We start from the raw sequence: 25,769 nt of genomic DNA on the forward strand, positions 1-25,769 counted from the left end.
AAGTATTGTGAAGATGCTCCCATCAGCAAATCCATAGAAGAGTGGCGGAGTATGAAATCAAATTCAGTCAAAATATCATACAATTAAGGGAATGGTGAATTTGCTTGTTAATGTTTGGGTCCTAACATCATTTCTCAACCAAGTAGTTTGGCAATTTTGCTTTGTAACACAGAGTTATGGCATCAACAGCTTGAAACAAAATATCTATCCTGCTTGATATATATGAAATTCACAGCGAAGGAATAGTGTATGGGCACACACTGGTAAAGGATAGCTTCTTAGCAGAGCAATAGTGAGATCCAAAAGGATCTGCTGATGGATCATTGAACAAGTTGTGCCAATCTGCAAAGCCAATATCAAAGTACCTAGCAATTCTACTTTTTTTTTAATCAGCTGATTTCCAGTACAGCAAAAAGTGAGCTGACTGCCGATTTTCAAAGCTTTCAATTTGCCATATGGTGAATAATGTAATCAGCTGATCTTGCAAGGTTATGATCAGCATGAGAGAGATGAGGTTTAAATCGCTAGAAGGGCAATTTGGAGGAGATGGAATCTTCACTCTGGTGTACAATTTGTACGTATGAGACACTTTACAAATACAGCGCCATTAACTGAGAACGGTGCTGCATTTGGCACAATCACATCATCATGGGAAACTCTGCATTTGATAGTTTCATTTCATATTTTATAACGTTCTCTTTTACAGCTACGATATCACCAATCACAACAGGTATGTGCTGAACCTTTCCATTCTGATCCTGACCATGAAAATAGAAAGAATTTATTGAAGTACTTTGCCTTTTTCTGGGAGGAAATGCTGATGTCTGTCCATAATACTCAGTTCACATACATTACCAAGGTTTGCAGTCACATTGGAATTGCCATCTTTGCATGGGATGAGGAATATTCTTTTCCTGACATGCTGAATATATCAGAAGCCCAGAACGTTCTCTATTCCACGTACCGAGGGCCACTAAAGTAAATACTCTGATTTCACTCGATCAAGTATTAATACCGAATATATTTACGCAGTGTTCAGTTATCGAGCAGGCCACTGAAGCCATTATGGCATATATTGAAAATCCAAAGAAAAACTGTTGAATCCCAAGTACAGACATTGAGATGAAGATGTAGATAATGCTAGCTTTTAGATAGCTTTAACTAAATCGTACAAAAATCTCTTTTACAGTAAATGCCACTGAAGGGACAACAGGTAGGAGAAATAAACTTTCATTGTGATTGTGACATGATGCACAGAAATGGCCATTGATCATTAGAAATTAAGTTGCATGGACTTGGTATTTCAAGTTTTCCGAAACCCAGAATGTACTCCTTCCACATGCCAATATCCACGAATTTGAATACTATGGAATTTTAAAGACCTATGTCAATGATCATTGAAGTCTTTTAATATTCGGGGACTAAACTTGCTCAACATGCTGAAGCCACATATATCACAGATTAAAAAAGGATCAGGACGGAAACTAAAAATGCCAAATTCCTCTTCAATTTTCACTTCTGGATGTTGTTAACATCCAACTCCCATAATTTTAACAAGCTAAAAAATACTAGTGTTTGTCTACTGCCTTTGGAAGCGGGAACGTTACACTTAAGGAGGAATGTAGCAAACGATAGGGAAGAATTATTCCATACTTATTTACCCAATCGGTTATTTGTAATGGAAGGAAATTTTTGGTATCAGTTTGCTTGAGCAGGGGATTGTCACTGATATGAAGTCATGTTGAGACAGTCCCATTAATAGCTTCATAGTAGCGTTGCAGGATATGAAATCAAATGCAATCAAAATGTTGTTTTCAGAAAGTGAATGATGAATTTGCTTGTTAATCTTTGGATCCTAATGTCATTTCTCAAGTAGGTATTTTGGCAATGTTGCTTTGTAACACGGATCTATGACATCCACAGCTTGAATCAACAGTTCTAAGCTGATTGGTACAGGTGAATTCATGGTGAAAGAGGAGTGAATGGACACACACTCTTACTTCATAGATACTTAATGGAGGGATAGTTAGATCCAAGTGGATCTGGAGCTAGGTCATTGAACAAGTCTGCCAATCTGCCAAGCATTACCACAGTTTTGCTGGGATGCTGAATATACCACATGTCCAGAATGTTCTCTGTTTCACATATAAAAGGCCAGGAAAGTAAATACTCAGATTCTTGTAGATCAAATATTAACATAACACTAAGTATCCTCAGTCGGAGTGCAGTAATAGAGCAGGCCACTTTAGCAATCATGGCAGATATTGAAAAGGGGAAGGAAAACCTGTTAGATCACCAGGTTCGGCATTGAGATAAAGATTTAGATAATGCTAGCTATGGGATAGCTTCAACTAAATTGTATATCAATCTCTTTTCCAGGCAATGCCACTGAAAATGCAACAGGTAGGAGCATGAAATTTTCATTGTGATTGTTACATGATGCACAGAAATGGTCATTGATCATTAGAAATTCAGTTGACTGTACTTGACATGTCAAAATATTTTATCATATTAATTTGGAATTTTACAAGATGGGCTGTGATAATACTATGAATTTATTTGCCTGCTATGGCTTCTTCAGAGAAGCAGTGCTCAAATTTGCAAGTAATATTCCATTCACTCACAGAAGAGATCTTTGCAGTCGAGTCTGACTTCTTCCTTTACAAGGGATGAGGAATATTCTTTTGCAGTGAAGCTCAATACTCCCGAGGCCCAGAAAGTTCTTGCTTCCACTTGTCAAAGACCACGAGTTTGAATTGCATGCCATATTCTAGACCAAATATCAATACTCATGTACCTTTGTCAATGTTTGGGTCCTAAACTCATTTGACACGCTGAAGACAAATATATATCATAGATTGGAAAGGAGATGAAAACAAAAGAAATATGCCAAATTTCTCTTTCTTTCTCACTTCTGCATGTTGTTTCAAACTGAGCCCCCAAAAACTTTCCCATCACTCTCTACTTCTTCGGCACTGATCCCTTGGGAAGTGGAAACTTCACAGTTATGAAAGAATGTAACAAGCAATCAGGAACAACCATTCCATAATTTTGTCCCCAGTCAGTTATTTTTGACTGACTGAAGTCGTTTGGCATCAGTTGTTGACTGCTGTTTGAGCATGGGATTGTCCCTGACAGGAAGTATTGTGAAGATGCTCCCATCAGCAAATCCATAGAAGAGTGGCGGAGTATGAAATCAAATTCAGTCAAAATATCATACAATTAAGGGAATGGTGAATTTGCTTGTTAATGTTTGGGTCCTAACATCATTTCTCAACCAAGTAGTTTGGCAATTTTGCTTTGTAACACAGAGTTATGGCATCAACAGCTTGAAACAAAATATCTATCCTGCTTGATATATATGAAATTCACAGCGAAGGAATAGTGTATGGGCACACACTGGTAAAGGATAGCTTCTTAGCAGAGCAATAGTGAGATCCAAAAGGATCTGCTGATGGATCATTGAACAAGTTGTGCCAATCTGCAAAGCCAATATCAAAGTACCTAGCAATTCTACTTTTTTTTTAATCAGCTGATTTCCAGTACAGCAAAAAGTGAGCTGACTGCCGATTTTCAAAGCTTTCAATTTGCCATATGGTGAATAATGTAATCAGCTGATCTTGCAAGGTTATGATCAGCATGAGAGAGATGAGGTTTAAATCGCTAGAAGGGCAATTTGGAGGAGATGGAATCTTCACTCTGGTGTACAATTTGTACGTATGAGACACTTTACAAATACAGCGCCATTAACTGAGAACGGTGCTGCATTTGGCACAATCACATCATCATGGGAAACTCTGCATTTGATAGTTTCATTTCATATTTTATAACGTTCTCTTTTACAGCTACGATATCACCAATCACAACAGGTATGTGCTGAACCTTTCCATTCTGATCCTGACCATGAAAATAGAAAGAATTTATTGAAGTACTTTGCCTTTTTCTGGGAGGAAATGCTGATGTCTGTCCATAATACTCAGTTCACATACATTACCAAGGTTTGCAGTCACATTGGAATTGCCATCTTTGCATGGGATGAGGAATATTCTTTTCCTGACATGCTGAATATATCAGAAGCCCAGAACGTTCTCTATTCCACGTACCGAGGGCCACTAAAGTAAATACTCTGATTTCACTCGATCAAGTATTAATACCGAATATATTTACGCAGTGTTCAGTTATCGAGCAGGCCACTGAAGCCATTATGGCATATATTGAAAATCCAAAGAAAAACTGTTGAATCCCAAGTACAGACATTGAGATGAAGATGTAGATAATGCTAGCTTTTAGATAGCTTTAACTAAATCGTACAAAAATCTCTTTTACAGTAAATGCCACTGAAGGGACAACAGGTAGGAGAAATAAACTTTCATTGTGATTGTGACATGATGCACAGAAATGGCCATTGATCATTAGAAATTAAGTTGCATGGACTTGGTATTTCAAGTTTTCCGAAACCCAGAATGTACTCCTTCCACATGCCAATATCCACGAATTTGAATACTATGGAATTTTAAAGACCTATGTCAATGATCATTGAAGTCTTTTAATATTCGGGGACTAAACTTGCTCAACATGCTGAAGGCCACATATATCACAGATTAAAAAAGGATCAGGACGGAAACTAAAAATGCCAAATTCCTCTTCAATTTTCACTTCTGGATGTTGTTAACATCCAACTCCCATAATTTTAACAAGCTAAAAAATACTAGTGTTTGTCTACTGCCTTTGGAAGCGGGAACGTTACACTTAAGGAGGAATGTAGCAAACGATAGGGAAGAATTATTCCATACTTATTTACCCAATCGGTTATTTGTAATGGAAGGAAATTTTTGGTATCAGTTTGCTTGAGCAGGGGATTGTCACTGATATGAAGTCATGTTGAGACAGTCCCATTAATAGCTTCATAGTAGCGTTGCAGGATATGAAATCAAATGCAATCAAAATGTTGTTTTCAGAAAGTGAATGATGAATTTGCTTGTTAATCTTTGGATCCTAATGTCATTTCTCAAGTAGGTATTTTGGCAATGTTGCTTTGTAACACGGATCTATGACATCCACAGCTTGAATCAACAGTTCTAAGCTGATTGGTACAGGTGAATTCATGGTGAAAGAGGAGTGAATGGACACACACTCTTACTTCATAGATACTTAATGGAGGGATAGTTAGATCCAAGTGGATCTGGAGCTAGGTCATTGAACAAGTCTGCCAATCTGCCAAGCATTACCACAGTTTTGCTGGGATGCTGAATATACCACATGTCCAGAATGTTCTCTGTTTCACATATAAAAGGCCAGGAAAGTAAATACTCAGATTCTTGTAGATCAAATATTAACATAACACTAAGTATCCTCAGTCGGAGTGCAGTAATAGAGCAGGCCACTTTAGCAATCATGGCAGATATTGAAAAGGGGAAGGAAAACCTGTTAGATCACCAGGTTCGGCATTGAGATAAAGATTTAGATAATGCTAGCTATGGGATAGCTTCAACTAAATTGTATATCAATCTCTTTTCCAGGCAATGCCACTGAAAATGCAACAGGTAGGAGCATGAAATTTTCATTGTGATTGTTACATGATGCACAGAAATGGTCATTGATCATTAGAAATTCAGTTGACTGTACTTGACATGTCAAAATATTTTATCATATTAATTTGGAATTTTACAAGATGGGCTGTGATAATACTATGAATTTATTTGCCTGCTATGGCTTCTTCAGAGAAGCAGTGCTCAAATTTGCAAGTAATATTCCATTCACTCACAGAAGAGATCTTTGCAGTCGAGTCTGACTTCTTCCTTTACAAGGGATGAGGAATATTCTTTTGCAGTGAAGCTCAATACTCCCGAGGCCCAGAAAGTTCTTGCTTCCACTTGTCAAAGACCACGAGTTTGAATTGCATGCCATATTCTAGACCAAATATCAATACTCATGTACCTTTGTCAATGTTTGGGTCCTAAACTCATTTGACACGCTGAAGACAAATATATATCATAGATTGGAAAGGAGATGAAAACAAAAGAAATATGCCAAATTTCTCTTTCTTTCTCACTTCTGCATGTTGTTTCAAACTGAGCCCCCAAAAACTTTCCCATCACTCTCTACTTCTTCGGCACTGATCCCTTGGGAAGTGGAAACTTCACAGTTATGAAAGAATGTAACAAGCAATCAGGAACAACCATTCCATAATTTTGTCCCCAGTCAGTTATTTTTGACTGACTGAAGTCGTTTGGCATCAGTTGTTGACTGCTGTTTGAGCATGGGATTGTCCCTGACAGGAAGTATTGTGAAGATGCTCCCATCAGCAAATCCATAGAAGAGTGGCGGAGTATGAAATCAAATTCAGTCAAAATATCATACAATTAAGGGAATGGTGAATTTGCTTGTTAATGTTTGGGTCCTAACATCATTTCTCAACCAAGTAGTTTGGCAATTTTGCTTTGTAACACAGAGTTATGGCATCAACAGCTTGAAACAAAATATCTATCCTGCTTGATATATATGAAATTCACAGCGAAGGAATAGTGTATGGGCACACACTGGTAAAGGATAGCTTCTTAGCAGAGCAATAGTGAGATCCAAAAGGATCTGCTGATGGATCATTGAACAAGTTGTGCCAATCTGCAAAGCCAATATCAAAGTACCTAGCAATTCTACTTTTTTTTTAATCAGCTGATTTCCAGTACAGCAAAAAGTGAGCTGACTGCCGATTTTCAAAGCTTTCAATTTGCCATATGGTGAATAATGTAATCAGCTGATCTTGCAAGGTTATGATCAGCATGAGAGAGATGAGGTTTAAATCGCTAGAAGGGCAATTTGGAGGAGATGGAATCTTCACTCTGGTGTACAATTTGTACGTATGAGACACTTTACAAATACAGCGCCATTAACTGAGAACGGTGCTGCATTTGGCACAATCACATCATCATGGGAAACTCTGCATTTGATAGTTTCATTTCATATTTTATAACGTTCTCTTTTACAGCTACGATATCACCAATCACAACAGGTATGTGCTGAACCTTTCCATTCTGATCCTGACCATGAAAATAGAAAGAATTTATTGAAGTACTTTGCCTTTTTCTGGGAGGAAATGCTGATGTCTGTCCATAATACTCAGTTCACATACATTACCAAGGTTTGCAGTCACATTGGAATTGCCATCTTTGCATGGGATGAGGAATATTCTTTTCCTGACATGCTGAATATATCAGAAGCCCAGAACGTTCTCTATTCCACGTACCGAGGGCCACTAAAGTAAATACTCTGATTTCACTCGATCAAGTATTAATACCGAATATATTTACGCAGTGTTCAGTTATCGAGCAGGCCACTGAAGCCATTATGGCATATATTGAAAATCCAAAGAAAAACTGTTGAATCCCAAGTACAGACATTGAGATGAAGATGTAGATAATGCTAGCTTTTAGATAGCTTTAACTAAATCGTACAAAAATCTCTTTTACAGTAAATGCCACTGAAGGGACAACAGGTAGGAGAAATAAACTTTCATTGTGATTGTGACATGATGCACAGAAATGGCCATTGATCATTAGAAATTAAGTTGCATGGACTTGGTATTTCAAGTTTTCCGAAACCCAGAATGTACTCCTTCCACATGCCAATATCCACGAATTTGAATACTATGGAATTTTAAAGACCTATGTCAATGATCATTGAAGTCTTTTAATATTCGGGGACTAAACTTGCTCAACATGCTGAAGGCACATATATCACAGATTAAAAAAGGATCAGGACGGAAACTAAAAATGCCAAATTCCTCTTCAATTTTCACTTCTGGATGTTGTTAACATCCAACTCCCATAATTTTAACAAGCTAAAAAATACTAGTGTTTGTCTACTGCCTTTGGAAGCGGGAACGTTACACTTAAGGAGGAATGTAGCAAACGATAGGGAAGAATTATTCCATACTTATTTACCCAATCGGTTATTTGTAATGGAAGGAAATTTTTGGTATCAGTTTGCTTGAGCAGGGGATTGTCACTGATATGAAGTCATGTTGAGACAGTCCCATTAATAGCTTCATAGTAGCGTTGCAGGATATGAAATCAAATGCAATCAAAATGTTGTTTTCAGAAAGTGAATGATGAATTTGCTTGTTAATCTTTGGATCCTAATGTCATTTCTCAAGTAGGTATTTTGGCAATGTTGCTTTGTAACACGGATCTATGACATCCACAGCTTGAATCAACAGTTCTAAGCTGATTGGTACAGGTGAATTCATGGTGAAAGAGGAGTGAATGGACACACACTCTTACTTCATAGATACTTAATGGAGGGATAGTTAGATCCAAGTGGATCTGGAGCTAGGTCATTGAACAAGTCTGCCAATCTGCCAAGCATTACCACAGTTTTGCTGGGATGCTGAATATACCACATGTCCAGAATGTTCTCTGTTTCACATATAAAAGGCCAGGAAAGTAAATACTCAGATTCTTGTAGATCAAATATTAACATAACACTAAGTATCCTCAGTCGGAGTGCAGTAATAGAGCAGGCCACTTTAGCAATCATGGCAGATATTGAAAAGGGGAAGGAAAACCTGTTAGATCACCAGGTTCGGCATTGAGATAAAGATTTAGATAATGCTAGCTATGGGATAGCTTCAACTAAATTGTATATCAATCTCTTTTCCAGGCAATGCCACTGAAAATGCAACAGGTAGGAGCATGAAATTTTCATTGTGATTGTTACATGATGCACAGAAATGGTCATTGATCATTAGAAATTCAGTTGACTGTACTTGACATGTCAAAATATTTTATCATATTAATTTGGAATTTTACAAGATGGGCTGTGATAATACTATGAATTTATTTGCCTGCTATGGCTTCTTCAGAGAAGCAGTGCTCAAATTTGCAAGTAATATTCCATTCACTCACAGAAGAGATCTTTGCAGTCGAGTCTGACTTCTTCCTTTACAAGGGATGAGGAATATTCTTTTGCAGTGAAGCTCAATACTCCCGAGGCCCAGAAAGTTCTTGCTTCCACTTGTCAAAGACCACGAGTTTGAATTGCATGCCATATTCTAGACCAAATATCAATACTCATGTACCTTTGTCAATGTTTGGGTCCTAAACTCATTTGACACGCTGAAGACAAATATATATCATAGATTGGAAAGGAGATGAAAACAAAAGAAATATGCCAAATTTCTCTTTCTTTCTCACTTCTGCATGTTGTTTCAAACTGAGCCCCCAAAAACTTTCCCATCACTCTCTACTTCTTCGGCACTGATCCCTTGGGAAGTGGAAACTTCACAGTTATGAAAGAATGTAACAAGCAATCAGGAACAACCATTCCATAATTTTGTCCCCAGTCAGTTATTTTTGACTGACTGAAGTCGTTTGGCATCAGTTGTTGACTGCTGTTTGAGCATGGGATTGTCCCTGACAGGAAGTATTGTGAAGATGCTCCCATCAGCAAATCCATAGAAGAGTGGCGGAGTATGAAATCAAATTCAGTCAAAATATCATACAATTAAGGGAATGGTGAATTTGCTTGTTAATGTTTGGGTCCTAACATCATTTCTCAACCAAGTAGTTTGGCAATTTTGCTTTGTAACACAGAGTTATGGCATCAACAGCTTGAAACAAAATATCTATCCTGCTTGATATATATGAAATTCACAGCGAAGGAATAGTGTATGGGCACACACTGGTAAAGGATAGCTTCTTAGCAGAGCAATAGTGAGATCCAAAAGGATCTGCTGATGGATCATTGAACAAGTTGTGCCAATCTGCAAAGCCAATATCAAAGTACCTAGCAATTCTACTTTTTTTTTAATCAGCTGATTTCCAGTACAGCAAAAAGTGAGCTGACTGCCGATTTTCAAAGCTTTCAATTTGCCATATGGTGAATAATGTAATCAGCTGATCTTGCAAGGTTATGATCAGCATGAGAGAGATGAGGTTTAAATCGCTAGAAGGGCAATTTGGAGGAGATGGAATCTTCACTCTGGTGTACAATTTGTACGTATGAGACACTTTACAAATACAGCGCCATTAACTGAGAACGGTGCTGCATTTGGCACAATCACATCATCATGGGAAACTCTGCATTTGATAGTTTCATTTCATATTTTATAACGTTCTCTTTTACAGCTACGATATCACCAATCACAACAGGTATGTGCTGAACCTTTCCATTCTGATCCTGACCATGAAAATAGAAAGAATTTATTGAAGTACTTTGCCTTTTTCTGGGAGGAAATGCTGATGTCTGTCCATAATACTCAGTTCACATACATTACCAAGGTTTGCAGTCACATTGGAATTGCCATCTTTGCATGGGATGAGGAATATTCTTTTCCTGACATGCTGAATATATCAGAAGCCCAGAACGTTCTCTATTCCACGTACCGAGGGCCACTAAAGTAAATACTCTGATTTCACTCGATCAAGTATTAATACCGAATATATTTACGCAGTGTTCAGTTATCGAGCAGGCCACTGAAGCCATTATGGCATATATTGAAAATCCAAAGAAAAACTGTTGAATCCCAAGTACAGACATTGAGATGAAGATGTAGATAATGCTAGCTTTTAGATAGCTTTAACTAAATCGTACAAAAATCTCTTTTACAGTAAATGCCACTGAAGGGACAACAGGTAGGAGAAATAAACTTTCATTGTGATTGTGACATGATGCACAGAAATGGCCATTGATCATTAGAAATTAAGTTGCATGGACTTGGTATTTCAAGTTTTCCGAAACCCAGAATGTACTCCTTCCACATGCCAATATCCACGAATTTGAATACTATGGAATTTTAAAGACCTATGTCAATGATCATTGAAGTCTTTTAATATTCGGGGACTAAACTTGCTCAACATGCTGAAGCCACATATATCACAGATTAAAAAAGGATCAGGACGGAAACTAAAAATGCCAAATTCCTCTTCAATTTTCACTTCTGGATGTTGTTAACATCCAACTCCCATAATTTTAACAAGCTAAAAAATACTAGTGTTTGTCTACTGCCTTTGGAAGCGGGAACGTTACACTTAAGGAGGAATGTAGCAAACGATAGGGAAGAATTATTCCATACTTATTTACCCAATCGGTTATTTGTAATGGAAGGAAATTTTTGGTATCAGTTTGCTTGAGCAGGGGATTGTCACTGATATGAAGTCATGTTGAGACAGTCCCATTAATAGCTTCATAGTAGCGTTGCAGGATATGAAATCAAATGCAATCAAAATGTTGTTTTCAGAAAGTGAATGATGAATTTGCTTGTTAATCTTTGGATCCTAATGTCATTTCTCAAGTAGGTATTTTGGCAATGTTGCTTTGTAACACGGATCTATGACATCCACAGCTTGAATCAACAGTTCTAAGCTGATTGGTACAGGTGAATTCATGGTGAAAGAGGAGTGAATGGACACACACTCTTACTTCATAGATACTTAATGGAGGGATAGTTAGATCCAAGTGGATCTGGAGCTAGGTCATTGAACAAGTCTGCCAATCTGCCAAGCATTACCACAGTTTTGCTGGGATGCTGAATATACCACATGTCCAGAATGTTCTCTGTTTCACATATAAAAGGCCAGGAAAGTAAATACTCAGATTCTTGTAGATCAAATATTAACATAACACTAAGTATCCTCAGTCGGAGTGCAGTAATAGAGCAGGCCACTTTAGCAATCATGGCAGATATTGAAAAGGGGAAGGAAAACCTGTTAGATCACCAGGTTCGGCATTGAGATAAAGATTTAGATAATGCTAGCTATGGGATAGCTTCAACTAAATTGTATATCAATCTCTTTTCCAGGCAATGCCACTGAAAATGCAACAGGTAGGAGCATGAAATTTTCATTGTGATTGTTACATGATGCACAGAAATGGTCATTGATCATTAGAAATTCAGTTGACTGTACTTGACATGTCAAAATATTTTATCATATTAATTTGGAATTTTACAAGATGGGCTGTGATAATACTATGAATTTATTTGCCTGCTATGGCTTCTTCAGAGAAGCAGTGCTCAAATTTGCAAGTAATATTCCATTCACTCACAGAAGAGATCTTTGCAGTCGAGTCTGACTTCTTCCTTTACAAGGGATGAGGAATATTCTTTTGCAGTGAAGCTCAATACTCCCGAGGCCCAGAAAGTTCTTGCTTCCACTTGTCAAAGACCACGAGTTTGAATTGCATGCCATATTCTAGACCAAATATCAATACTCATGTACCTTTGTCAATGTTTGGGTCCTAAACTCATTTGACACGCTGAAGACAAATATATATCATAGATTGGAAAGGAGATGAAAACAAAAGAAATATGCCAAATTTCTCTTTCTTTCTCACTTCTGCATGTTGTTTCAAACTGAGCCCCCAAAAACTTTCCCATCACTCTCTACTTCTTCGGCACTGATCCCTTGGGAAGTGGAAACTTCACAGTTATGAAAGAATGTAACAAGCAATCAGGAACAACCATTCCATAATTTTGTCCCCAGTCAGTTATTTTTGACTGACTGAAGTCGTTTGGCATCAGTTGTTGACTGCTGTTTGAGCATGGGATTGTCCCTGACAGGAAGTATTGTGAAGATGCTCCCATCAGCAAATCCATAGAAGAGTGGCGGAGTATGAAATCAAATTCAGTCAAAATATCATACAATTAAGGGAATGGTGAATTTGCTTGTTAATGTTTGGGTCCTAACATCATTTCTCAACCAAGTAGTTTGGCAATTTTGCTTTGTAACACAGAGTTATGGCATCAACAGCTTGAAACAAAATATCTATCCTGCTTGATATATATGAAATTCACAGCGAAGGAATAGTGTATGGGCACACACTGGTAAAGGATAGCTTCTTAGCAGAGCAATAGTGAGATCCAAAAGGATCTGCTGATGGATCATTGAACAAGTTGTGCCAATCTGCAAAGCCAATATCAAAGTACCTAGCAATTCTACTTTTTTTTTAATCAGCTGATTTCCAGTACAGCAAAAAGTGAGCTGACTGCCGATTTTCAAAGCTTTCAATTTGCCATATGGTGAATAATGTAATCAGCTGATCTTGCAAGGTTATGATCAGCATGAGAGAGATGAGGTTTAAATCGCTAGAAGGGCAATTTGGAGGAGATGGAATCTTCACTCTGGTGTACAATTTGTACGTATGAGACACTTTACAAATACAGCGCCATTAACTGAGAACGGTGCTGCATTTGGCACAATCACATCATCATGGGAAACTCTGCATTTGATAGTTTCATTTCATATTTTATAACGTTCTCTTTTACAGCTACGATATCACCAATCACAACAGGTATGTGCTGAACCTTTCCATTCTGATCCTGACCATGAAAATAGAAAGAATTTATTGAAGTACTTTGCCTTTTTCTGGGAGGAAATGCTGATGTCTGTCCATAATACTCAGTTCACATACATTACCAAGGTTTGCAGTCACATTGGAATTGCCATCTTTGCATGGGATGAGGAATATTCTTTTCCTGACATGCTGAATATATCAGAAGCCCAGAACGTTCTCTATTCCACGTACCGAGGGCCACTAAAGTAAATACTCTGATTTCACTCGATCAAGTATTAATACCGAATATATTTACGCAGTGTTCAGTTATCGAGCAGGCCACTGAAGCCATTATGGCATATATTGAAAATCCAAAGAAAAACTGTTGAATCCCAAGTACAGACATTGAGATGAAGATGTAGATAATGCTAGCTTTTAGATAGCTTTAACTAAATCGTACAAAAATCTCTTTTACAGTAAATGCCACTGAAGGGACAACAGGTAGGAGAAATAAACTTTCATTGTGATTGTGACATGATGCACAGAAATGGCCATTGATCATTAGAAATTAAGTTGCATGGACTTGGTATTTCAAGTTTTCCGAAACCCAGAATGTACTCCTTCCACATGCCAATATCCACGAATTTGAATACTATGGAATTTTAAAGACCTATGTCAATGATCATTGAAGTCTTTTAATATTCGGGGACTAAACTTGCTCAACATGCTGAAGCCACATATATCACAGATTAAAAAAGGATCAGGACGGAAACTAAAAATGCCAAATTCCTCTTCAATTTTCACTTCTGGATGTTGTTAACATCCAACTCCCATAATTTTAACAAGCTAAAAAATACTAGTGTTTGTCTACTGCCTTTGGAAGCGGGAACGTTACACTTAAGGAGGAATGTAGCAAACGATAGGGAAGAATTATTCCATACTTATTTACCCAATCGGTTATTTGTAATGGAAGGAAATTTTTGGTATCAGTTTGCTTGAGCAGGGGATTGTCACTGATATGAAGTCATGTTGAGACAGTCCCATTAATAGCTTCATAGTAGCGTTGCAGGATATGAAATCAAATGCAATCAAAATGTTGTTTTCAGAAAGTGAATGATGAATTTGCTTGTTAATCTTTGGATCCTAATGTCATTTCTCAAGTAGGTATTTTGGCAATGTTGCTTTGTAACACGGATCTATGACATCCACAGCTTGAATCAACAGTTCTAAGCTGATTGGTACAGGTGAATTCATGGTGAAAGAGGAGTGAATGGACACACACTCTTACTTCATAGATACTTAATGGAGGGATAGTTAGATCCAAGTGGATCTGGAGCTAGGTCATTGAACAAGTCTGCCAATCTGCCAAGCATTACCACAGTTTTGCTGGGATGCTGAATATACCACATGTCCAGAATGTTCTCTGTTTCACATATAAAAGGCCAGGAAAGTAAATACTCAGATTCTTGTAGATCAAATATTAACATAACACTAAGTATCCTCAGTCGGAGTGCAGTAATAGAGCAGGCCACTTTAGCAATCATGGCAGATATTGAAAAGGGGAAGGAAAACCTGTTAGATCACCAGGTTCGGCATTGAGATAAAGATTTAGATAATGCTAGCTATGGGATAGCTTCAACTAAATTGTATATCAATCTCTTTTCCAGGCAATGCCACTGAAAATGCAACAGGTAGGAGCATGAAATTTTCATTGTGATTGTTACATGATGCACAGAAATGGTCATTGATCATTAGAAATTCAGTTGACTGTACTTGACATGTCAAAATATTTTATCATATTAATTTGGAATTTTACAAGATGGGCTGTGATAATACTATGAATTTATTTGCCTGCTATGGCTTCTTCAGAGAAGCAGTGCTCAAATTTGCAAGTAATATTCCATTCACTCACAGAAGAGATCTTTGCAGTCGAGTCTGACTTCTTCCTTTACAAGGGATGAGGAATATTCTTTTGCAGTGAAGCTCAATACTCCCGAGGCCCAGAAAGTTCTTGCTTCCACTTGTCAAAGACCACGAGTTTGAATTGCATGCCATATTCTAGACCAAATATCAATACTCATGTACCTTTGTCAATGTTTGGGTCCTAAACTCATTTGACACGCTGAAGACAAATATATATCATAGATTGGAAAGGAGATGAAAACAAAAGAAATATGCCAAATTTCTCTTTCTTTCTCACTTCTGCATGTTGTTTCAAACTGAGCCCCCAAAAACTTTCCCATCACTCTCTACTTCTTCGGCACTGATCCCTTGGGAAGTGGAAACTTCACAGTTATGAAAGAATGTAACAAGCAATCAGGAACAACCATTCCATAATTTTGTCCCCAGTCAGTTATTTTTGACTGACTGAAGTCGTTTGGCATCAGTTGTTGACTGCTGTTTGAGCATGGGATTGTCCCTGACAGGAAGTATTGTGAAGATGCTCCCATCAGCAAATCCATAGAAGAGTGGCGGAGTATGAAATCAAATTCAGTCAAAATATCATACAATTAAGGGAATGGTGAATTTGCTTGTTAATGTTTGGGTCCTAACATCATTTCTCAACCAAGTAGTTTGGCAATTTTGCTTTGTAACACAGAGTTATGGCATCAACAGCTTGAAACAAAATATCTATCCTGCTTGATATATATGAAATTCACAGCGAAGGAATAGTGTATGGGCACACACTGGTAAAGGATAGCTTCTTAGCAGAGCAATAGTGAGATCCAAAAGGATCTGCTGATGGATCATTGAACAAGTTGTGCCAATCTGCAAAGCCAATATCAAAGTACCTAGCAATTCTACTTTTTTTTTAATCAGCTGATTTCCAGTACAGCAAAAAGTGAGCTGACTGCCGATTTTCAAAGCTTTCAGTTTGCCATATGGTGAATAATGTAATCAGCTGATCTTGCAAGGTTATGATCAGCATGAGAGAGATGAGGTTTAAATCGCTAGAAGGGCAATTTGGAGGAGATGGAATCTTCACTCTGGTGTACAATTTGTACGTATGAGACACTTTACAAATACAGCGCCATTAACTGAGAACGGTGCTGCATTTGGCACAATCACATCATCATGGGAAACTCTGCATTTGATAGTTTCATTTCATATTTTATAACGTTCTCTTTTACAGCTACGATATCACCAATCACAACAGGTATGTGCTGAACCTTTCCATTCTGATCCTGACCATGAAAATAGAAAGAATTTATTGAAGTACTTTGCCTTTTTCTGGGAGGAAATGCTGATGTCTGTCCATAATACTCAGTTCACATACATTACCAAGGTTTGCAGTCACATTGGAATTGCCATCTTTGCATGGGATGAGGAATATTCTTTTCCTGACATGCTGAATATATCAGAAGCCCAGAACGTTCTCTATTCCACGTACCGAGGGCCACTAAAGTAAATACTCTGATTTCACTCGATCAAGTATTAATACCGAATATATTTACGCAGTGTTCAGTTATCGAGCAGGCCACTGAAGCCATTATGGCATATATTGAAAATCCAAAGAAAAACTGTTGAATCCCAAGTACAGACATTGAGATGAAGATGTAGATAATGCTAGCTTTTAGATAGCTTTAACTAAATCGTACAAAAATCTCTTTTACAGTAAATGCCACTGAAGGGACAACAGGTAGGAGAAATAAACTTTCATTGTGATTGTGACATGATGCACAGAAATGGCCATTGATCATTAGAAATTAAGTTGCATGGACTTGGTATTTCAAGTTTTCCGAAACCCAGAATGTACTCCTTCCACATGCCAATATCCACGAATTTGAATACTATGGAATTTTAAAGACCTATGTCAATGATCATTGAAGTCTTTTAATATTCGGGGACTAAACTTGCTCAACATGCTGAAGCCACATATATCACAGATTAAAAAAGGATCAGGACGGAAACTAAAAATGCCAAATTCCTCTTCAATTTTCACTTCTGGATGTTGTTAACATCCAACTCCCATAATTTTAACAAGCTAAAAAATACTAGTGTTTGTCTACTGCCTTTGGAAGCGGGAACGTTACACTTAAGGAGGAATGTAGCAAACGATAGGGAAGAATTATTCCATACTTATTTACCCAATCGGTTATTTGTAATGGAAGGAAATTTTTGGTATCAGTTTGCTTGAGCAGGGGATTGTCACTGATATGAAGTCATGTTGAGACAGTCCCATTAATAGCTTCATAGTAGCGTTGCAGGATATGAAATCAAATGCAATCAAAATGTTGTTTTCAGAAAGTGAATGATGAATTTGCTTGTTAATCTTTGGATCCTAATGTCATTTCTCAAGTAGGTATTTTGGCAATGTTGCTTTGTAACACGGATCTATGACATCCACAGCTTGAATCAACAGTTCTAAGCTGATTGGTACAGGTGAATTCATGGTGAAAGAGGAGTGAATGGACACACACTCTTACTTCATAGATACTTAATGGAGGGATAGTTAGATCCAAGTGGATCTGGAGCTAGGTCATTGAACAAGTCTGCCAATCTGCCAAGCATTACCACAGTTTTGCTGGGATGCTGAATATACCACATGTCCAGAATGTTCTCTGTTTCACATATAAAAGGCCAGGAAAGTAAATACTCAGATTCTTGTAGATCAAATATTAACATAACACTAAGTATCCTCAGTCGGAGTGCAGTAATAGAGCAGGCCACTTTAGCAATCATGGCAGATATTGAAAAGGGGAAGGAAAACCTGTTAGATCACCAGGTTCGGCATTGAGATAAAGATTTAGATAATGCTAGCTATGGGATAGCTTCAACTAAATTGTATATCAATCTCTTTTCCAGGCAATGCCACTGAAAATGCAACAGGTAGGAGCATGAAATTTTCATTGTGATTGTTACATGATGCACAGAAATGGTCATTGATCATTAGAAATTCAGTTGATTGTACTTGACATGTCAAAATATTTTATCATATTAATTTGGAATTTTACAAGATGGGCTGTGATAATACTATGAATTTATTTGCCTGCTATGGCTTCTTCAGAGAAGAGGTGCTCAAATTTGCAAGTAATATTCCATTCACTCACAGAAGAGATCTTTGCAGTCGAGTCTGACTTCTTCCTTTACAAGGGATGAGGAATATTCTTTTGCAGTGAAGCTCAATACTCCCGAGGCCCAGAAAGTTCTTGCTTCCACTTGTCAAAGACCACGAGTTTGAATTGCATGCCATATTCTAGACCAAATATCAATACTCATGTACCTTTGTCAATGTTTGGGTCCTAAACTCATTTGACACGCTGAAGACAAATATATATCATAGATTGGAAAGGAGATGAAAACAAAAGAAATATGCCAAATTTCTCTTTCTTTCTCACTTCTGCATGTTGTTTCAAACTGAGCCCCCAAAAACTTTCCCATCACTCTCTACTTCTTCGGCACTGATCCCTTGGGAAGTGGAAACTTCACAGTTATGAAAGAATGTAACAAGCAATCAGGAACAACCATTCCATAATATTGTTCCCAATCAGTTATATTTGATAGACTGATGTTTTTTGGCATCAGTTGTTGACTGCTGTTTGAGCACAGGATTGTCTCTGATAGGAAGCTTTGTGAAGATGGTCCCAACAGCAAATCCATAGAAGAGTGGAAGGCTATGAAATCAAATGCAGTCAAAGTATCATATGATTAAGAGAATGATGAATTTGCTTGTTAACGTTTGGGTCCTAATGTCATTTCTCAAGCAAGTAATTTGGCTATTTTGCTTCTGTACACAGATTTATGGCATCAACAGCTTGATGCAAAATATCTATCCTGCTTGATACATGTGAAATTCATAGCGAAGGAACAGTGTTTGGGCACACACTGGTAAAAAATAACTTCATAGTGAAGCAGTGGTGAGATGCAAATGGATTGGCTGATGGATCATTGAACAAGTTTTGTGAATCTGCAAAGCCATTTCCACAGTACCTGGCAATTCTACTTTTTTTTTAATCATTTGATTTGCAGTACAGCCAAAAGTGAACTGACAGCCAATTTTCAAAGCTTTCAATTTGCCAGATTGTGAATAATGTATTCAGCTGTTCTTGAAAGGTTATGATCAGCATGAGAGAGATGAGGTTTAAATCGCTAGAAGGGCAATTTGGAGGAGATGGAATCTTCACTCTGGTGTACAATTTGTATGTATGAGACACTTTACAAAAACAGCGCCATTAACTGAGAATGGTGCTGCATTTGGCACAATCACATCATCACGGGAAACTGTGCATTTGATTGTTTCATTTCATATTTTATAACATTCTCTTTTACAGCTACGATATCACCAATCACAACAGGTATGAACTGAACCTTTCCATTCTGATCTTGACCATGAAAATAGAAGAAATTTATTGAACTATTTTGCCTTTTTCTGAGAAAGCATGCTGATGTCTGTCCATAATACTCAGTTCACACACATTACCAAGGTTTGCAGTCACATTGGAATTGTCATTTTTGCATTGGATGAGGAATATTCTTTTCCTGGCATGCTGAATATATCAGATGCCCAGAATGCTCTCTGTTCCATATCCCAAGGTCCGTAAAGTAAATACTCTGATTTCTCTCGATCACATATGAATACTAAATATCTTTACGCAGTGTTGAATTATTGAGCAGGCCACTAAAGCAATTATGGCATATATTGAAAATCCAAAGAAAAACTGTTGAATCACAAGGACAGACATTGAGGTGAAGATGTAGATAATGCCATCTTCCAATAGCTTCAACTAAATTGTACAAAAATCTCTTTTACAGTCAACGCCACTGAAGGGACAACAGGTAGGGGAAATACATTTTCATTGTGATTGTGACATGATGCACAGAAATGGCCATTGATCATTAGAAATTAAGTTGGTTAAACTTGGTATTTCAAGCTATTATCTCTTAAGAATTCACAACGTTACAAGACAGGCTGTGAGAATAGAAGGAATATTTGTGCCTCTGTCAAAGTCGACCTGCACTCTGTAATGAATCAGACAACAGCAGAACCAAAGAACGTACGATCAATGCTTTATTAGTTTTACACTAGCGGGAGTAGGGGGTACATGGAGGAGTAAACATTCAGTGCTGCTCTTCCCTGCATGTGGCCCTACTTAAGGAATACAGGATGCTAACAAACTTAAGTACATTGTTCTCCAGTGGGTTTCCACCTACTGCACTGGCATACCCATATTTGGGTATGCTTGACCAGCTCATGCAACCAGTGGTCCTAGGCAGGTTAACAGATCTTTAACAGACAGTCACAAACAACCCTGTTCTTGTGGCCTTGAAGCTCAGCTTAGCTGATAAGGAGTTGCTAAGCTTCACGAGCAGGTTCAAGCAGCTTACCAGTAGAGAAAGAGCGAGTGACCCTTTTTCATTAGAGCTCCCTCCTCATTGTCTTCCACACATCCTTTGGACTCTTCAGAGAAGTTGTGTTGAACTTTGTCAGTAATACTCTGATCATGCACAGCAGCAATCTTTGCAGTCAGGTCTGAATTTGGTTCTTAAAAAGGGAAAAGTAATATTCCTTTGCTGGAAAGTTCATTATTCTGAAACCCAGAATGTACTCTCTCCCACATGCCAATATCCATAAATTTGAATACTATGGAATTTTTCAGACCAATATCAATACCAATGTAAGTTCGTCAATATTCGGGTACTAAATTTGCTCGTCATGCTGAAGACACATATATCACAGATTGAAAAAGGTAAGAAAGGAAACTAAAAATGCCAAATTCCTCTTCAATTTTCTCTTCTGGATGTTGTTTACTACTGACACCCATACTTTTAACAAACTAAAAAATACTAGTTTTTGGCCACTGCCTTTGGAAGCAGAAACTTTACACTTAAGGAGGAATGTAACAAACAATAGGGAAGAATTATTCCGTAATTATTTACCCAATCAGTTATTTGTGATGGAGAGAAATTTTTGGTATCAGTTTGTTTTATCAGGGGATTGTCCCTGATATGAAGTCATGTTGAGACAATCCCATCAAAAACTTCATAGAAGTGTTGCAGGATATGAAATCAAATGCAATCAAAATGTTGTTTACTTAAAGGGAATGATGAACTTGCTTGTTAATCTTTAGATCCTAATGTCATTTCTCAAGTTGGGATTTTGGCAATGTTGTTTTTTAACACAGATCTAAGACTTCTACAGCTTGAATCAACAGATCTAACCTGAAAGTTAATACTCAGATTCTTGTAGATCAAGTATTAACACTAAATATCCTCAGTCAGAGTGCAGTAATTGAGCAGACCACTTTAGCAATCATGACAGATATTGAAGGGGAAGGAAAATCTGTTAAATCACCAGGACCAGCATTGAGATAAAGGTTTAGATAATGCTAGCTATTGGACAGCTTCAACTAACTTGTATATCAATCTCTTTTCCAGGCAATGCCACTGAAAATGCAACAGGTAGGAGCATGAAATTTTCATTGTGATTGTTACATGATGCACAGAAATGGTCACTGATCATTGGAAATTAAGTTGCTTGAACTTAGCATGTCAAAATATTTTATCATATGAATTCTGAATGTTACAAGGTGGGCTGTGATAATAGAATGAATTTATTTACCTGCTATGGCTTCTTCAGAGAAGCAGTGCAAAAATTTGCAAGTAATATTCCATTCACTCACAGAAGACATCTTTGCAGTCAGGTCTGACTTCTTTCTTTACAAGGGATGAGGAATATTCTTTTGCAGTGAAGCTCAATACTCCCGAGGCCCAGAAAGTTCTTGCTTCCACTTGTCAAAGACCACGAGTTTGAATTGCATGCAATATTCTAGACCAAATATCAATACTCAGGTAACTTTGTCAATGTTTGGTCCTAAACTCATTCGAAATGCTGAAGACACATACGTATATTATAGATTGGAAAGGAGATTAGAAAGAAAGAAAAATTTCATTTTCTCTTTCTTTCTCACTTCTGCATGTTGTTTAAAACTGACCCCCAATAACTTTCCCATCACTCTCTACTTCAGCACTGATCCCTTGGGAAGTGGAAAGTTTACAGTTAAGAATGAATGTAACAAGCAATCAGGAAGAACTATTCCATAATTTTATCCCCAATCAGTTATTTTTGATAGACTAATATTTTTTTGCGTCAGCTGTTGACTGCTGTTTGAGCATGGGATTGTCCCTGACAGGAAGTATTGTGAAGATGCTCCGATCAGCAGATCCATAGAAGAGTGTCAGGGTATGAAATCAAATGCTGTCAAAATATCATATTATTAAGGGAATGGTGAATTTTCTTGTGACATTTGGGTCCTAAAGTCATTTCTGAAGCAAGTAATTTGGTAATGTTGCTTTGTAACACAGATTTACAGCATTCACAGATTGAAGCAAAATATCTATCCTGATTGACTCAAGTGAAATTGATAGTGAAGGAGCAGTGTATGGGCGCACACTGGTAAAGGATAGCTTCTTAGTGGAGCAATAGTGAGATCCAAATGGATGGGGTGATGGATCATTGAACAAGTTGTGCCAGTCTGTTAAGTCATTACCATAGTACCTAGCAATACCACTTTTTTTTATCCGTTGATCTCCAGTACAGCAAAAAGTGACCTGACAGCTGAATTTCAAAGCTTTCAATTTGCCAGATGGTGAATAATGTAATCAGCTTTTCTTGAAAGGTCATGATGAGCATGAGAGAGATGAGGTTTAAATTTCTAGAAGGGCAATTTAGTTAAAACATTGCTGCCATCCAGTATGCATTGGAGGAGACGGAATCTTCACTGTGGTGTACAATTTGTACGTATGAGACCCTTTACAAAAACAGCGCCATTAACTGAGAACGGTGCTGCATTTGGCACAATCGCATCATCATGGGAAACTGTGCATTTGATAGTTTATTTCATATTTTATAACATTCTCTTTTACAGCTACGATGTCACCAATCACAACAGGTATGATCTGAACCTTTCCATTCTGATCTTAGTCATGAAAATAGAAGGAATTTATTGAACTACTTTGCCTTTTTCTGGGAAGAAATTTGATGTCTGTCCATAATACTCAGTTTACATACATTACCAAGGTTTGCAGTCACATTGGAATTGCCATCTTTTCACGGGATAAGGAATATTCTTTTCCTGGCATGCTGAATATATCAGATGCCCAGAATGTTCTCTATCCCACATACCAAGGGTCACTAAAGTAACTACTCTGATTTCTCTCGATCAAATATTAATACTAAATATCTTTACGCAGTGTTTAGTTATTGAGCAGGCCACTAAAGCAATTATGGCATATATTGACAATCCAAAGAAAAACTATTGAATCACAAGGACAGACATTGAGATAAAGATGTAGATAATGCTAGCTTTCGGATAGCTTCAACTAAATTGAACAAAAATCTCTTTTACAGTCAATGCCACTGAAGGGACCACTGGTGGGAGAAATAAATTTTCATTGTGATGTAACATGGCAATGTTGCTTTGTAACGTGGATTTATGGCATCAACAGCTTGAAGCAAGATTTGATGCAAGTGAAATTCATAGCGAATGAACAGTAAATGGGCACACACTGGTAAAGGACAGCTTCTTAATGGAATAATAGTGAGATCCAACTGGATCTGTTGCTAGATCATTGAACAAATTGTGCCAAGCTGATAAGCAATTACCACAGTTTGCTTTTGCTGGGAATCTGAATAAACCAGATGTCCAGAATGTTCTCTGTTCCACATACAAAGGGCCAGGAAAGTTACGACTCAGATTCTTTAGTAACTGCTGAAGCAAGCATCCCATGGATTTAAAAGGAGAAGGAAAGAGGGAAAAAACTTTCTCTTTTATGCTCAATTGTGCATGACTTTTAAAACTGAACTTAATCCCTTTCCCATATGAATGCACTACCTTTCTTAGGCAGTACCCTGTGAAGTATAAATTTTGCATTTGGGCTGGAGTGTTGCAAGTAATACGGAAGAAACCTGAGTGAGAAACACAAACAAATTTGTGAATTTATGAAAGGAACGGTGAAGTTGGTTGGTGATTGTTAGAACCTGGAGAGATATGTTCCAAAGAAGGAACCTAGTAGTGTTGCTGTGTGACACAGATTTATGACATTTGCAGCTTGATTCAGCACTGATACAAGTAAAATTCATGGTAAAGATACTGCAGCAGGAAATTTCCTTGTGGAGCAATAGAGAGTTTCAAGTTCATTGGATGATAGATAATTAAAAGAATAATTTGCTGAGCAACTATCACAGTAGCCTAAAGTTCTATTTCTATGTAATTGGACTTTCAATTCAGGACCAATTTCCTGAGTGTGAACTGTTCAAAGCATTGATTATGTTACATTGTGAATAATGTGTTCACTTATGTATTACAAAGATACGACAACATGATAGAGATTATATTTAACTCACTTGGATGGTCATTGAGATAAAGGTTTTGCTCTGTGCTGCATTAACTGGATTTGAATATAATTTATTTCTGGAAATGTTTCATGAGTATCTAGTATGTTACATGCGGTCCATTATCTGAGACAATCTATGTAGATAATGCTAATACAGATAGTTTCAGCTAAGTTGTACAACACTTCTTTTAGAGGCAATGCCACAGTCAACACAACAGGTAAGAGCAGTAAATTTTCATTCTGATTGTTACATGATGCACTGAAATGCCCATTGATCATTAGAAATTCTTTTGCTTGAACTTGGTATTTCAATATATTTCCCCTCAGAATTCTCATTATTTCAACACAGGCTGTGAGAATAGAAAGATTTATTTGCCTGCTTAAGCTTCTTCAGAGAAGCAGTGCTTAACTTTGTCAGCAATGTTCCGTTCACCCATAGAAAATATCTTTGCCATCACATGTGACCTCTTCTTTACAAGGGAAAGAGGAATATTCTTTGGCTTGGAAAATGAGCACTTCAGAAGCCCAGAATTTTCCCTCTTCCACATGTCAAAGACCAGTAGGTTGAATAATATAGATTTTTCCAGAGCAAATATCAATACTCATGCATCATTGTCAATGTTCAGGTACTGAACTTGCTCGACGTGCTGAAGCCACATGTATCATAGATTTAAAAGGAGATAAAAAGAGAAGAAATTTCTCTTTCATTTTCATTTGTGGATGTTATTTAAAACTAACCACATAACTTTCCTAAGGTTAACACACTCGACATAGGCACTGACTTGGGAAATAGAAACTCTACATTTAAGAAGGAACTTAGCAAGCAATAGCGAAGAATCATTCCATAATTGTTTCTCCATTCAGTTTTTTTGATAGACTAATGTTTTACAGCATCAGTTGTCTGCTGTTTGAGCATGGGATTGTCCCTGATATGAAGTAATATGGAGATGCTCCCATCAGCAAATGCATGAAAGGGTGGCAGGATATGAAATTATGTTATCATATTTAGGAAGGGAATGATGACTTTGCGTTAACTTTTGGATCCAAAAATCATTTTTCAAGGAAAATGTTACTTTTTAGCACAGATTTATGCCTCCACAGCTTGAATCAACACATCTATCCTGACTGATACAAGTAAAATACATAGTGAAAGAACAGTGAATAGA

At 37.4% G+C, this 25,769-nt stretch overlaps 1 protein-coding gene across 20 annotated transcripts in view; it reads left to right on the forward strand.

The window, feature by feature from the left end:
- Positions 1-25,769, forward strand: part of LOC127577657 (mucin-13-like) — an 88,955-nt gene that overhangs the window by 14,632 nt on the left and 48,554 nt on the right. For 3 of the 20 annotated variants that reach the window (XM_052029094.1, XM_052029029.1, XM_052029103.1), the window contains exons 6-9: positions 707-730; positions 20,023-20,046; positions 21,646-21,669; positions 23,136-23,159. In XM_052029094.1, coding sequence (XP_051885054.1) covers positions 707-730; positions 20,023-20,046; positions 21,646-21,669; positions 23,136-23,159 — 96 coding nt within the window. Of the gene's footprint in view, positions 1-706; positions 731-3,845; positions 3,870-6,985; positions 7,010-10,124; positions 10,149-13,263; positions 13,288-16,402; positions 16,427-19,541; positions 19,566-20,022; positions 20,047-21,645; positions 21,670-23,135; positions 23,160-25,769 lie in introns of all 20 variants that reach the window. The other 17 variants (XM_052029111.1, XM_052029039.1, XM_052029121.1 and 14 more) reach the window with 6 other exon arrangements.

This window comes from Pristis pectinata, chromosome 1, assembly GCF_009764475.1.
Source record: "Pristis pectinata isolate sPriPec2 chromosome 1, sPriPec2.1.pri, whole genome shotgun sequence".
NCBI classification, from domain to species: Eukaryota; Metazoa; Chordata; class Chondrichthyes; order Rhinopristiformes; family Pristidae; genus Pristis; species Pristis pectinata.